This window comes from Labrus bergylta, chromosome 21 (assembly GCF_963930695.1).
Source record: "Labrus bergylta chromosome 21, fLabBer1.1, whole genome shotgun sequence".
Lineage (NCBI taxonomy): Eukaryota > Metazoa > Chordata > Actinopteri > Labriformes > Labridae > Labrus > Labrus bergylta.
The window spans coordinates 20979907-20994840 of NC_089215.1; the positions used below are offsets into that span (position 1 = coordinate 20979907).

At 38.9% G+C, this 14934-nt stretch overlaps 1 protein-coding gene across 2 annotated transcripts; it reads right to left on the reverse strand.

Moving 5' to 3' along the window:
- Positions 1 to 63: 63 nt before the first annotated feature.
- LOC109994709 (serine/threonine-protein kinase LMTK2) lies at positions 64 to 6450 on the reverse strand. 2 transcript variants are annotated; one of them, XM_065949558.1, is made up of 6 exons: positions 5043 to 6450; positions 4792 to 4891; positions 2591 to 3263; positions 2396 to 2486; positions 1290 to 1535; positions 64 to 385 (listed from the first exon to the last, which is right to left on the reverse strand). In XM_065949558.1, the coding sequence occupies exons 1-5, from the start codon at positions 5065 to 5067 to the stop codon at positions 1372 to 1374; spliced, it is 1053 nt and encodes a 350-aa protein (XP_065805630.1). In that variant the 5' UTR covers positions 5068 to 6450; the 3' UTR covers positions 64 to 385; positions 1290 to 1371. The 2 variants fall into 2 exon arrangements, with proteins under 2 accessions (XP_065805630.1, XP_065805631.1); XM_065949559.1 differs by lacking the exon at positions 4792 to 4891 and having other exon boundaries at positions 5043 to 6447.
- Positions 6451 to 14934: the final 8484 nt, after the last annotated feature.

Sequence of the window (14934 nt, forward strand, 5' to 3'; positions counted from 1 at the left end):
ACACACTTTGGACTCCAACTACTTAAAAAACGACTTAAATAAAACAAAAATAAAAAAGATGGATTGACACAGATTACAATTTATTTTTTCAATTTATGACATGAAAGGTATCTTATGAAGAGTTGTGCAGCTGGAAAGGTACCGGCTCTGTTGCACAACCAGGCTGTGTTATCACATCATACTCAGCGACCGTGTCAGAAAGCTGAAAGCACTGTCACACTGTCCTGCGTGGCTGTGATGTCATGAACGGCAGGTGTTTTCAGAAAGAGCTGTTTACGTCCCTGACTCATCATGAAAAAGGGGAAGGAGGGGAGGCTGGGAGACGAGGAAGAGATGAGGAGGATGAGATCTTCGTCAGATTTTCCATTAGGTCAAGGCCGTCCGTCTGAAAGAAAAACAAGCGTGGATGTCACATTCGACCATGGTGACAGTGAGACGGCCTTTAAATGAAGGCTGCCAATACCACTGTGTTATATGGCATTGAACATATTCACAGTGCATGTTCCTCAGATATTATGGTCAGAGAAGGAAGTCTAAAACATGTCAAAGTCAAACAATAAAGCTAATGTTAGCATTCAGACAAAAATACTGTTAGCTTGTGAGTGGCTAAAAGCTAACTGCTGCCTTTAGTGCTACACAACAGGAAACACAATTAATACAAGCAAGTAGCAGAAGCTTGAGATTGAATTACTAGCTTACGTAAAGTAAGCTAAACAAAAATATATGTTATCTATGAATTGAATGCTGACATTAGCTATTGTCAAACTTCAATTAAATGGCCAACAAACATTATAACAGCTAGCTTAGTTAGCTAAGTTAGCTTTTGTCAAACATTACTAATGGTTTTAAATAACTTGTTTGACCCAGTGTCTTTCCTAAAAGTCAGTTTTCCTTGTCTTTTCATTTGCTCTTTAATTCCTAAGTGGTGAAATGATAATAGTTTGTATGATACATCAAATACATCATATCATATATTATAATGTTATATAATGTAATTAGGGCTGTCAAATGATTCTGAATTTGTGCAGTTAATGTAATTAATCACATAATTAATCGCATGTTTGAAATTGAAAAATTTCACATTTAAAAATAGTAAGGATTTTATTTTGCATGTTTTTGCTGTCATACGATTAAAGTACTTCCTGTTTGAATTCAACCCTGCTTTAAAAAAAAAAAAAGTAAGGATCTTCTGGCAGATCAGATGTTACGACATTACGCAAAAAGGAACCTCTTTGCGGATCAAAAACTTAACGAAAACAGCTAAAAGGAACGTGTCATAAGTCACATACCCAAATTTTAACCTCCGACCCTAGGCGGGACATCCAATGTAAAAAGGTTGCTGTGCAAAAATGGGGAATTAACCCCTTTATCTCATAGCTCAAGGTCTGCCTCAGTGACATGTGTGAGAAACAGGCAGGTTTGGGATAAAGAGAAACGGTCTAGCCTGGACGCAGCAGTGCAGTTCTGTGTCTGCAGGGAGAGCTGAGAGTGGCAGTTATTCTCCAAAGCTGAGAAGTCGTCGTCCCACTCCAAGCCTGCAGTCACAAACAACCAAATACACAGTCAGTGACAATACAGTGTTAACAGCCTGAAGCATCTGGGTTTAGCAGAACATTAAAGTTTGCTAACTCTTTAAGTGTACCGCCCTGATCTTGTTAAACTGTGAGGGGCTTTTCAGACAGTACAAATATACAGCGGGCCTCAGTCTTCTCCCATTTAACAGGATGAAGGCAGAATATCTCCAAGACAGGAGCTGACATATTGCCAATTTCCAATATACCAATGCCTGCACTAAAGCAAATAAAAGCACACATTTACTATTAAAATGGCAAAAAAAAATCCCTCAGGAGGATAGAGTCCACAGCACAACAATCTCTGTGTCGTTCTGAAGCGGATACTCAGAAATTTGTACGTTTACTCTGCTGTACTCTACTACTCCAGTACTCATTCATCAACAGAGCTGTCAATCGTGGAATTTGATAGCATTAAGTAACTAGTTAAAAGAAACTTCTCAGAAACTTGAGCTATCGTGATGAAAACTGGGATTGACAAAAAAGTTTCCGACAAGCATTTTGATTTAATAGTTTTACCCATGTCCTATCTGTTAACACAGAGGAAACAAAGTTCATAACCTTTAATGCCGCCAAACAGCAAGGGGCGCACTAAATATTTCACGTAATAAGTGACGTCGGCTATTGTGCCGTCCATCTTATTATACAGTCTATGGTTTGAAGACATAGACCAACTTGTTAGTGACTATTAAAAAAAATTCTACTTAACAACTTATAATGTACAATTACCTTTTTTCTTTCCAACAATGCAAAAATGTTCAACAGTAACGTTGCTCATGTGTTAAACATGCACAAATCATTAATTTAGTCCATCAATATAGTACCAGTGTCTTCTATTGTGGCCTCTGGCAGGTTGGAGTTGTGGCTTGGCCGAGATACGTAGGGCCCAGCGTGCAGCTCCAAGGTGGGGCTCTCCTAAGAATGGCATTAGATCAGTAAGTAGTTAACCCCTAAATCTCCAGTGCAAAACAAAACCCACATGCCTTACTGTAGATAAACAGACAACATGGAAACAGTACCTGATCAAACAAGTAGACCGTTACATCGTCCTCAAAGGACACACTCTTCCTCTTTGTTGCTTTCTTGTCCTTCCTCAACAAATCTCCTAGAGAATCACAGATTGAAGAGGATTTCTGAAGATCTTTATAAATCCCCAGAGAGTTGTTGGTGTTGGCGTTGAGATTGTGAAGCTGGTTGGCAGTGGACTTTGTGAAATCACTTGACGCGTTGTTATCACTTAAATGCCATCCTGTGTCCTTTAACGATGTCTTACAATCCCCACCGATACAAATGTCACTATAAAGTTCAAGGGGTATATCTTCATTACAGAAAATGATGAACCTATTAAACATTGTTGCAGCATCCTGCTGGTGCATAATGTTTAGACCCTTTGTGATCAACCTGATGATGTCCATCATATCTACAATGGGTCTTGTCCATCGGGCCTCCATGGGACAGTCTGAGACAAAAGAAGCCAAAGAGTTGCATGTTGAGCGAGGGGTCGGCTCCATGGGAAGATAACCATGTCGAGGGGGGTATGAGACAGGAGGCCATGTTAAAAAGCTTGATTGGGGGTCACTGTATTTTCTCTGTATACGAGGGCCTGTACATCGTCTCTTATTGAAGACACAGAAGCAGGTGATTGGCTGCAGCTCTTCATCAGATGGCATCAACAACTGGAGCTTCTCGTCCCTGTGTTTTAAACAACACAAGTAAGGAATATTAAAACCTTTTAAATCCATTATAGTATTCAATAAAATAAGAAGCATGCATTCTGATCTGATAATGATAATTAAACCTCAGGTCTTTTTTTTTTTTGCACTGGCCATTGTTCCTTTGATAACAATTCACAGCGAGATAAGTGCAGGTGTACATGGTGACAGTGGCAGAATGGAGCTCACTTGTTCAAATTTGAACAGGTTTTTTTATGGAGCTTATTGTACCAAAAGATAATAAATGTGTTAATAGATTCTGAAATGCATACACAGATACATATACAACCCTAACCCACTACATACACATATACATATACAACATTAATGCACTGAGTAATGAGTGTTATTGCGGACACAGCCGCAGTCTTCTCAGTCATTAAAAACTATACGCATTTACAAATAGGTGAACATTTGTGGATCTATTTACGCATTCACAAATAGTTTTGAATCAGTGATATCTCCATAATATAGTTCTATTCAGCTAAATCTGCCAAGCTAGCTTGTTTAAGACTTTTAATTAGGGAACTGAAAGTGACAGTTACAACTTAGAAGAGTTTATCTTACAGTCAGTGATACAATGCATGATTTTTAAATGACACCTGCAGGTTTGGTTAATATTATCGGACACAAGGCTTCTTTGGGTTTATCAGTTGAGTGGAATACCAGTGGTGAAAGTGTTGGTGGCATATACCACTAATGTATTTGAAGTCTTATTCTGTAATTTGTCAGTTTTGACATGAGCTCTGGCATTGTCTAGCACAATTCAACAAGCATTTGTTTCGGACACTTTGACCAAACATGATGTCTAGACTTTGTCTTAGAAGAATCTCCTGTTACACATAAATATTATCCATGTCAGTGTCAGATTTGCCTTTTATTAAAATCCATTAAACAACTATTAAGAGGTATATGAAGGGCACAAACATCATGTCAGTGTTGACAGGATGTACTAAAACTGATTCGTCAGTCTTCAGTCTACTGGCTGAAACCGAAAACACACACACACACACACACACTCACACACTTACACACTCACACACACACATGCTCACAAACACATACATTATTTGGCCACTCACTCCTGAGCCTGAATAAATATCGGGGCCAGTCCATCCACGGAGACAAAGACGCAATCGGAAACTTTCAGCACTCTGCAGTCACCAAGCAACGGCTGCATGAGTGACTCAGGAAAGGAAGAGAGGAGCTGACTCACAGCAGCTGTGACGTAAAGGATGTCAAAACATGCACACTTTACACACCAAGACACACACACACACACACACAGGCATGCAGTAGGCCATGAAGCCTGTAATCTGCCCTGTTTCAGGTAAATGTACTCTTTACTGTGTAACAGGTGGAGGGCTCGGAGAAAAACACAGATGATAATAACTTCTCTACTCAGAAAGTAGAATTAACAAAAGACAACTTTAGTACCTCTTGTACAAAACAGAGGCCTGCACTCTTTAAGTGTGCCTGTAGGCCGAGTCAAAAATCCTGAAAAATACCTTTTTTTGTGTCTTTTGTCCTTGCATCTCCTTTTAGAAAGCCAGTTTAAACCCTCCAAGGAAATCACCAAAGTCGCTCCCTCTCTGCAGTATTTAAACTCTGCAAACAGAAGTAAAGAAACATGCTATTCAACTGAAATGTATTTCATTACAATTCTGCTGCATCATGACGCTGCAGAATATGTCACAACGACCTTAATCTCTCTGCATCCACAGTGCATGCATGACACCAGTATTTTTTCCCATCTTACCTTGCATTCTGTGAGCCCCGCTCATCCCTCTGGCTTTTTTCTGCAGCACAGAAACCTCATAGAGGACGCTGGAGGAGACGAGCAGAACATATGGACAGAAAGAGGAGAGATGGGAATGCACCGCATGAGAGAGAGAGGGGAGTATAGACTAGAGGTGGTATGGAGAGTGAAAAATAAGGGAGGGTAGGGGGAAAAAGGGAATAGATAAGAGGAGTTAAGTGAGGATTAAAGGAGAGTGAAGGAAGATGATGAAGAGGAGGAGATAAGGGAGGATGTGAGGACAGAGAGAGGACAAAGAGCTCACATTTACAGGAGACTCCCTAGGCGCTGCCCGCCTCTGCAGCAGCAGAGTGCAGGATGGGGGATCAATAACTTATCTGTTCTGTAAAACAGCTGACTGAATGATTAACAGCACAGTAGATGTCAAAGTGACATAGAACAAAACTAACATACATTATTATTCTTTATAATTAACTCATGCAGCGTCACACTTCATGTAAATTCCAGTGTGGAAAAAAAAAAGAATTAAAAAAAGAGCAGCAGACACACAAACATATATTTTGAGTGTGTGTGTGTGTGTGTGTGTGTGTGTGTGTGTGTGTGTGTGTGTGTGTGTGTGTGTGTGTGTGTGTGTGTGTGTGTGTTATGATACTTACTGACTTTTAGAAGTAGAAAATGTTTCTGTTATCTTTTAACGGTCAGGTTAATCTCTCATACCTTGAAGAATACATTCATTTATCTTATCAAGATTTGCCTTTATATGCAGAAGGCTTTTTTTACATTGCGATTCATACACGCAAGTGTGGATACATTTCTGTTTGTGTGTTTTTTTTAAATGTTAGAAAAATTGAAAAAACTGAAAATAAACTCTACACAGTCCGATTAATGAAACTATACTTGGTAATTAAAATAATAAACATTGAAACATGGTTTTTCAATTTCTTAAATTTTCATTTTTAAATAAATAAATGGGACTACTCAATTTGCTAAATTCTTGAGCAAGAAATGGAAAATGGAAAAATGCGTATATGTGGACATTTTCAAGAAAATGTTCTGTGTCTTTTTATTCTAAGTGTGTATATTGTGTTTGTGTGCTAAATTAAGAAAGCCCCTCTGTCTCTAGTTAGTCAGATACAGTTACAGTGATGTTGAAAACTAGCCCCCTCTAGAGGTTGACGCCAGAATAGCAGGCAGAAAAGAGAACTGCAGCAAAGCTTCCACCAAGGCATATTACAATCTATTTATGGATTATTTATCAATGTAACTATGAGATTAAAATGACAAATTAATATGAATTCATGAAATAACAGATAAATACCTCACCTGTTATACACACAAAAAACACTTTATTGTAGCTGCCACTTAAGCTGCATTTGAAACTCTTACTTGAGGAAGTCCCGGCTGGTTTAGTTGTCCCCCTGGCAACAAAATCACTGATGCTGGAGTTCTGCTTCACACACCCAGACAGCATCAGGATGTTGTTCCCAGGAGGCAACAATCACACCATTCAGTCCACCTCTGGTCCCAAAAAGAAAAAAAGAAAGATATCAAAACAACAAAGAAGAGAAATGAGACACAGAGATGGACAGATGGTTGTTTCCTTCAAAGTGAGGATGATGATGATGATGGTGGTGAGGCATCATGAACCTACGGACCTCTTTGAGGTCAACCAGTCCTCTCTGACTGCTTACATTACAGTGTTTAAGTATCATCAACTCTTTTTTCACTGCACTTAGCAGTACACATGAGGATGTGATACAGTTGTGGATCTGAAAGTCTTCTCGGAGGGGCAAAATGTGAGCTTGTTCCGCTCTGTTCCACTTTCTATTTTCACATTGGAGCAGTGATTGATGGGTGCTCTCAATGTCTGGGTTGTTCATAATCTGATATCTCGACGGCTTCTGCATCGTCAGATGAATGAATGATGCATCTTTGGTTTCAGGCCTTCAGTCTGATCGGGTAGACACTTAACAAGCTTTATAGTTTAATCTATTATCTGCTGTAGTTTACTTAAGTATGTTTCTGTCGTGCCTAAGAGGCTAAGAACAAGCCCAAACTAGGGGTTAGCACTTTTTTTTATCATCTTGTGTTGTCCGGCTATGTCCTTCAGTTTAAATTGAGTTGTAGCGTTCACACTAAATGCCAAAAGAACTGTAGAAGTGTCCTTTTACACTGCAGGCGCAGAATCACCCTATCATGCCTGCAGATGGCGAGGTGACACCGAACAATCCGTGGGAGGAGGTGTAATTGGAGAGGATTCAGGCTTATTCTAAGCATGCAGAATACACAGTGATCCAGGCCTGAGCAGGAGGAGTCTTTACAGACACTGCAAAGGATTATGGGTGATAACAGGGGTAATGAAACCTCTGGTCAGGACGGTAGTTGAAGCCTTTATTTGGACACAGCAGTATCTCATGTCTGCAGAGTGACATGTGACACTGACATGAGGACATGCACAGTGGTAAATATGTCACTGTTATGTACATATTTGTTTATGATGTTTTCAACGGCAATAAAACTGTTACTTCTTCTGTGAAAAGGGTGACAGCAAAGCCCAGAAGCGTTGCTTTCCCCTTAATTTTAAAAAAATATATATATCCTGACATAATTTAAGCATCTAATATTAAACTAATTCACTTTGGTTGCAGGTTAGCAAAATATATTTGTCGTAAACTCCATTAAGTAAGGACAAAAAACATCTTCTTGAGCATGATATTAAAGGTTCAATAAAGTGTTTGCTGACAGAGAGTCTTAAATATGATGACATAAACGTGTAATCCATCTCCCTTCACTGGTCGAGTATTTATGAGCCTCTGTTGACAGCAGTACACCTGCTCTTCCCAAGTCCAGACCTGGGAACACAGCTCGCCTTTACCAGCACTGCATCTTCTATATGTGGTGTATGTAAAATGGACTTGAAGTGGATAACCACAAAGAATATTTAAAAAAAGAGAACCACTGAAAACATCTATATGTGGTGTGTCTATACGTGTGTGTGTGTGTGTGTGTGTGTGTGTGTGTGTGTGTGTGTGTGTGTGACAAGAAGGAGAGGGAGGACTTGTTAGCAGTGTAAATCTATATTTATTCAGCTCCTGCTGGTATAAGGATGACTGAGTCCTTAATTGCTTCATCATTCATCATATACTGAATCCATTTAGTGACAGATGGAGAAATACATTTCATATTTACATAAAGTGTGTCTGACCTGGCAGGTAATGATCCTGCTGAAAGACAACACTTAGAGCACTGAGATACAAATGAGTGTCATTTGGTATCACTGAGAAGCATGTCTCAATGTAAAAATGAGTTTTTTAGAATAAAAACTAAAATGCCTTTCTGTAATGTGATCGTCATGAGCTCTCTTGATGACGTAAATCTTTGGAGTTTTTTAAAGCTCTATGAACATATAAATAAGGCATTTTAACTGTTAAAAAAGTTCTTAAGAGTTTTTCCTGAGATTGAAGACTGTCCAAAACAGAACCACTAACTAACACATTTTCTTCATCAAGGGAGTGCTTTTTCCTGCACATTAAGAGAAAATCACAGACTTTGTTTACCTGGAATTATCAAAGAAAAGAAGGTTGATTAGCCTGCGCAAATATGTTGTGAACACTTAAAGGCCTTGTTTGAATGATCCCCTTTTAAGTTGTTGTAACAAATGAAAGGTACAACAAGGTTATTTGTTATAGCACATATACGTTCTATAGTTAGTTGTTTTTCATACTGTATTTACATGTTTAATTAGGTTTAGGCTGTGCTTAAAAAGTAAAACTATGATGAATTCAAAATATACGCTTGCAATGATTTAAAATCAGCGCCTCTACTAATGGGAACGCAGGTATATACATATTAAAGGAAATTTTAAATGGGGTACTTATGTGAGAGTTGTTGTAGCAGTCAACCACTAGGGAGCAGTATAGTGCAGCAGTTAACCACAGTAGGGGTAAAATAAGATTTTCATACAACAGCAGACACACACACACCTGGTATGCGCAATGTTCAACAATGTCATTGAAATTAATTTAAAATAATTTCCTTATGCATGCATTTTATTCTTAATTTATACATCATGCAAATAGCAAAATAAGTTCATCTTTTAATTTTTTACATTCATATTAGTCGACACTAGAGCCAGTGTTTGTCACTTTAAGTAGGCCACTTTCTGTTTCTGCACTTGAGCCATTTAAAGGTGCACTATGTATTTTTTATAGAGAAATTTGGTTGGAAAAAGTAGGAAAAGTGTACAGATTCTGTTCTATATGTTCATAACCCTGTACACAAACTGTCCTCAGAGGAAAATTTGGTCCCTGGAACACTGTTTGAAGATAAACTGCTATGCAAGAAGTTATGGTGGGGGTCCGCTGCAGTGAAACCGTAACTCTCCTGGTAGCTTTTAAGCTCCAAACAGAGTTCCAAGGACCCAATTTTTCTTTGAGTAAAGTTTGTGTATTCAAGTCAGAAAATATAGCATAGAATTGTTTCACTTCTCCAACTTTAAAAATTTCACCACCAAAACTTCATAGTGTACCTTTAAATGTGCCATTTGAGCTTGAGCTTGAGTAAAAACTTGTAAACACTTACCTCATCATGTCCTGTAACCCTAGCTCAGCTAAGGGAGGGGCTAAGCAGGGCAAATTAATCATTTCAGCAATTGCATGAAGCTGTCTCAAAATTCACCCCCACAAGCAGAGATTAATTTAACTTCTCATGGATATTTTTGCAGGAAATAAAACAGTGAAAAGTGTTGAAAAGCAGGTCAGTGACCTTTGACCTGTGCGAACACACACTCGTGTGTACACACTTGAGCACGCACAGGCTGAGACAGCTGTAGGACTCCTCCCCAACTGGTTTAAAGTGTTTATGGAGGGGCCAAGTATGAGTGGTCGTTGACAGAGCTCTCATTTACACACACACACACACACACACACACACACACACACACACACACACACACACACACACACACACACACACACACACACACACACACACACACACACACACACACACACACACACACACACACACACACACACACATCAGATAAGGGGAGATCTGTTTCAGCAGTTAATCTTAAATGTGATGAGGTTTACAGGGACTGCTAGTAGGCTATTGAAATATACTTGAATGTATATGTCTAATTTGGAGATCATGCTTCTCGGGTGTATCACTCTACATCGCGCTATATGAACATGAAACAGGAAGTAATGCTTTCATGTAAAATCCTAAACTGTTTATGGCGACCTTTTCAAGCTTGTGACAGAGACAAAGGGGTTTTTCAGATGGTACATATTCTGGAGGAAGTGTTAGCTTGTTAGCATTTCAGTCATTCTATGTTCTGTACAAAGCTCTGAACAACTAAATAAGAAGTCCAACTCCTCCCTGACGCCACTATCTTTCTCTTTTAATCCCCCTCTCAGAGACGTCTGAGGGAGTCCCTGACTCCCCCTTACAAACCCCCACCCTGTCTTGCCCAGTACAGATACTATTACTTGCATCCTTAAGTCCGCTGGTATTCCCAAGGCCCTGATCCAGTTGCACACCAGCAGCAACAGTTTCAAAGTAAAAAATGTAACGAGGCAGGATTGTCCCTTTGTGAAAAATAGAGAACACAAAGGATAGCAATGGCTGCATCTTCGTTTTCAATAGACGTTTTATTTTTTAATTGAACCAACTTACTCTCCTTCATCCTGTGATAAAGCCGGATGACTGCTGCCTTCTATTAAGAAGAACCTATAACTTTTTTTAAGTTGTACTTTTGAAAAGTGAAAGAAGAGTTTTGGAAGGAAAATACTCTTATGTTGGTTTGTTAGCTATCAATGTATCAGCTTGCTAACATATCTTTGCAGAAACATTAATAAAGCGCCATGAAAATTTCTTGGCCAGTTGCACTTAAGCTTCCCAGTTGTCTTAACCTGACCAATAATAGTCTGTAAAATATCTGGTTACTTTTTTACAGGTCAGGCTCTCCTCATTTTGTGTTTTTGTTTTGGGCTAATCTAAGTAAGCTATTCACCTTTATTTTTAGCTAACATGCAGGCTACGCTGAGTAAGCTATTTGAAAGCTGTAGGTTAATTTTCTAGCTAGCATACAGACATGACATACTAATAGTTTTAATGATATCCTCATACTTAAACATGACTATAGGCTAAATTAAATAGCCTACTCGAGTATCATTTCTGTTGCATGTAAACTTCTACAGGGGGCAAAAGACAGTTTTTGTTTTGCTACAACATACTTCTATAGGCTACACTTACATGTTCATTTTCACTTCTATACAGATTTAGCTAGTGGGAAGATAAAAAAAAGAAAGGGGATAAAAGAAGAACGTCAATGTGGAAAAAGTATAGCAGACACATACCTGTAGAGGAAAAATTAAGAGTAAAATTGAATAAGGGTCTTGGCCATTTGTGCTGTCAGAGGTTAAAAGATCAACTCAAGTTGTACTTTGAAGGGAATTTTCTAAACTCATTGACAAACACATTCAGTCTTTAGCACACATGCAAGGGCCCACATAAAAACATATGCACTGTTATACGGTAGCTACTGTGTAAAGCTACACAAAATAGATCCATATAGACACTCAGAAAGCCAGTCTTGATTAATTCATATCAAAGGTGAGACACACACACATGCACAGACGCATTGAATGCCACAGACAAACCGCACACAGATTGAAAGATTGGTGCCAGAACAGAGGAGTCAGAGGAAACTGTAAGCGAGGCTGGAGGGTGGAGCTTCAAGTGTGTCGGATGAGGCTGAATTTGAGATCGTCAGTGGCATGCCCTCATCACAGCTGGTCAGATTGAAATAGACGAGACCGTAACCAAGCCAAGAAAAAAGCAGGAGCATCGCCTCCCCTCACAGATGAACAAACTACCTCTCCTATTCTCTGTCCCTATGTGTCTGAGAAGCCTAGTGTTTCAGACATTACAGAGGATACCAGTGTGTAGTGAGACATTTTCATAAATCGGAAAAGAATGGCCTCAAGATGAATTGTTTCTACTAAAGACATTACTCAGACAGTGATATCTGATGTCCAGCATTCTAATACACAGATAGGGTCACAAGGACACTTTGAACATTTCAGAACAGAAATCTTCTCAAAAATGGCCAAAAAGAAATAATTCCTGTTACTACCTATAATGTATAATGTATAATGCTTATATTTTTGAAGGTTGTAATCAGGACAGTGAACGTGTCAGAATGTAAAACCAACAATAAATGACCAAAAGATCATAAAAGAAATAACAAATCTGAGAAAAGTCATTTCCCCAACATCAAGTTCATACCCTTGTTTCTCTTTTGACTTAGAAATTCACAACATTATAATTAGTTGTGTTATATGTGAATTACTACACTAGACTGGTCCTGTATATAGTAGTCATGTACTTTACATTGTAGGAGACCAAGTCTTAACACCAGATGAATTCATGAATTCAAATTGTACATAAAATATTAAATACTTTTTCCTTTGGGATGGTAGTAACCAGGCTTAATCCTTTACAAAATTTGGCATAATTGACAAAAAGCTAAAGTTATGTGTATGTCTCTGCATATTCATGTATGTGTGTGCACGTTACACATATGCATACTTGATCAGTTTTCCTTCTTTTGCCCTTCTTTGTGCTATAGTTACCTCAAATACATACTGTGTTTATTTCTTTTTGTAACTCGTTGAACGGTCAAGCTTAGTTTGTGTCGTGTTCTAGTTGTCTCCTTTTCTTTGTTTTTTTTTGTTTTTTTTTACTTAAAACAACTCTTATTTTACCTAAGAACCCGTCGAACTTATATCTGTATGTTTCAAAACTCAATAAAAAAAAACGTGGTACATGGTGTGCAGTCTTAAACTTGAGACATGAGCAATAACGATGCAAATGCAAAAAAAGAAAAAAGGCCTGAATACAATTGTGTAGGTTTAAAAAAGAAAAAGTCTAAAATAGTTATAAACAGAAAGTAAAAAACAGAAAGTGCATGACATTTCTACAGAGGAAACGTCCTGCTGCTGAGTGAGACACATCCATCTCTGAACTACAATATTTTTCTAATAATCACACGATCAAAAAATTATGATAAAACAATGACATGACACTTAATAAATCTCACTTAATAAATGACACATAAGCCAGCGTGTGTGAATGTGTCTATTATACATGCTGTAGAGATGTCCTTTAGTAAGATACAGTATGTAGGACCTAAACACACAACATTAGTCCCTTACAGTATGCTTGTTATTAATATGTCATGAATCCTAAAAAAAACTGAAATTAATGAATACACCATCACATATTTAATAGGTTATTTAATTGGCACAAAATTGAACTTACCGTCTGTTAATGTAAGACTCACTTCTGCTGGTGTCCTGTGCTGTAAGCTTAGTATCCCTCAAAAACAAATGGAGGAACAAATCAGCAAAGTATGTCAGACATGCAATAACAATAAAAACCAGTCCCCACAGGGTTTTTTTTATGTGGACAAAATTACATTTCTCAATTTAAGCCCATTTTGCACGAGGCTACTCCCCGTCTGCCTCTTTGAAATTGGACTAGACTTTTTCAGGTGCAAGAGACAAAAAAGTCAACATTTTTTTTTTATCTGCACAGGACATTTGCCTGTAATCTTTCCTGTTCCCAGACCCTCCTCCAGCTGCCTGTACCTGTCATCTCCCCCCCAAACCACTACGTGCATAAAACCATCTCCCCATCCCTATCCATCTCTCCCCCTGTCTGTCTTTTCCTCGCTCTCTCCCATCCCCCTCTTCCTCCTCTCATCCAACACTCCGTAAAGCAGGAAAAGCCTGGTCTTCCTGAAAACAAGCCACAGAGCGTGGAAAGGCACAAGGCTGGGGGGGGGGGCGAGTATATGTGAGGAGGGAGCAGAGGATGTTTTTGTCGTTCTTCAGCCCCTCTGGTTGCTGTAGACCTCACTGTCGTCCATCCTGAGGAAGCTGGGCTCACGTCATTCTGTTAAGGCCTTGGGCCCACACGTGCTGCCTGTGAGGGTGGGTATGACGCAGTCACTACAATGCTCCAGCACATGGGAGCTATAAACACATCTGTTGATTGAAAGAGATGAAAGCGTAACATCATTAGCAGGACGTTAAGTTGAAACAAAATCCCACATAGTTACACAAGAGGGGTCAAACGTAAAGAGAACTGTGGAGGGTTGTGTCTACAACTCTGACAGCTAACTACGTCTTATTTCTGTTTAGTGATATTACAGAACAGCAAACCATCTGCAAAGTGTGAGAATTCCTCCGCAGGTGGTTTTTCAGAAACTCCTATCAATGGTTCACAACAAGTCAAAAAAAAGTAAAGATAATGCTGCTGTCTGAAGTTTCATCGTGAAACCCTGTTGAGCTTCAGGTTTCACAATGACTCAGCCTTGCTCCATCTCCTACAGTAACTGTATGCTGTGTTTGTAGGATGTATTTCAACCAGATGTTCTACAGTGTAGCCTATGTCGAGCCAAGTGAGTTTTAGTTATTTAGCTCATGTAAAGAGTACCGTACTCCTCAAGGAGTGACCTGTGCAGCATAAGTCATCCTCTATACTTAGACCTCTGAGTTAATTGGGATAATGACAAAGTGCCCTCTTAAAAAGCCTCTGACAGGAGAAGAAAAGGAAGACAATTTGGGGTCCCTTTTTACAAAAACATAGACATACAATATATGCAGTGTGTGAAGTACAAACAAGACTTCAATTCAAAAGGCAACTGAAAATGAAACTAAAAATCCATCTGTTTAAAATCCCTAATGCATTAAATTAAAGCAGACTGGAGGAGATGACACCGGTGAGAATCTGGACAACAGGAGAGAAAAATCAGTTAGGATCCACTAGTAAAACGCTAGGAACAAAACTCTAACAAATGTTACGAGCAGCCGATAGTATC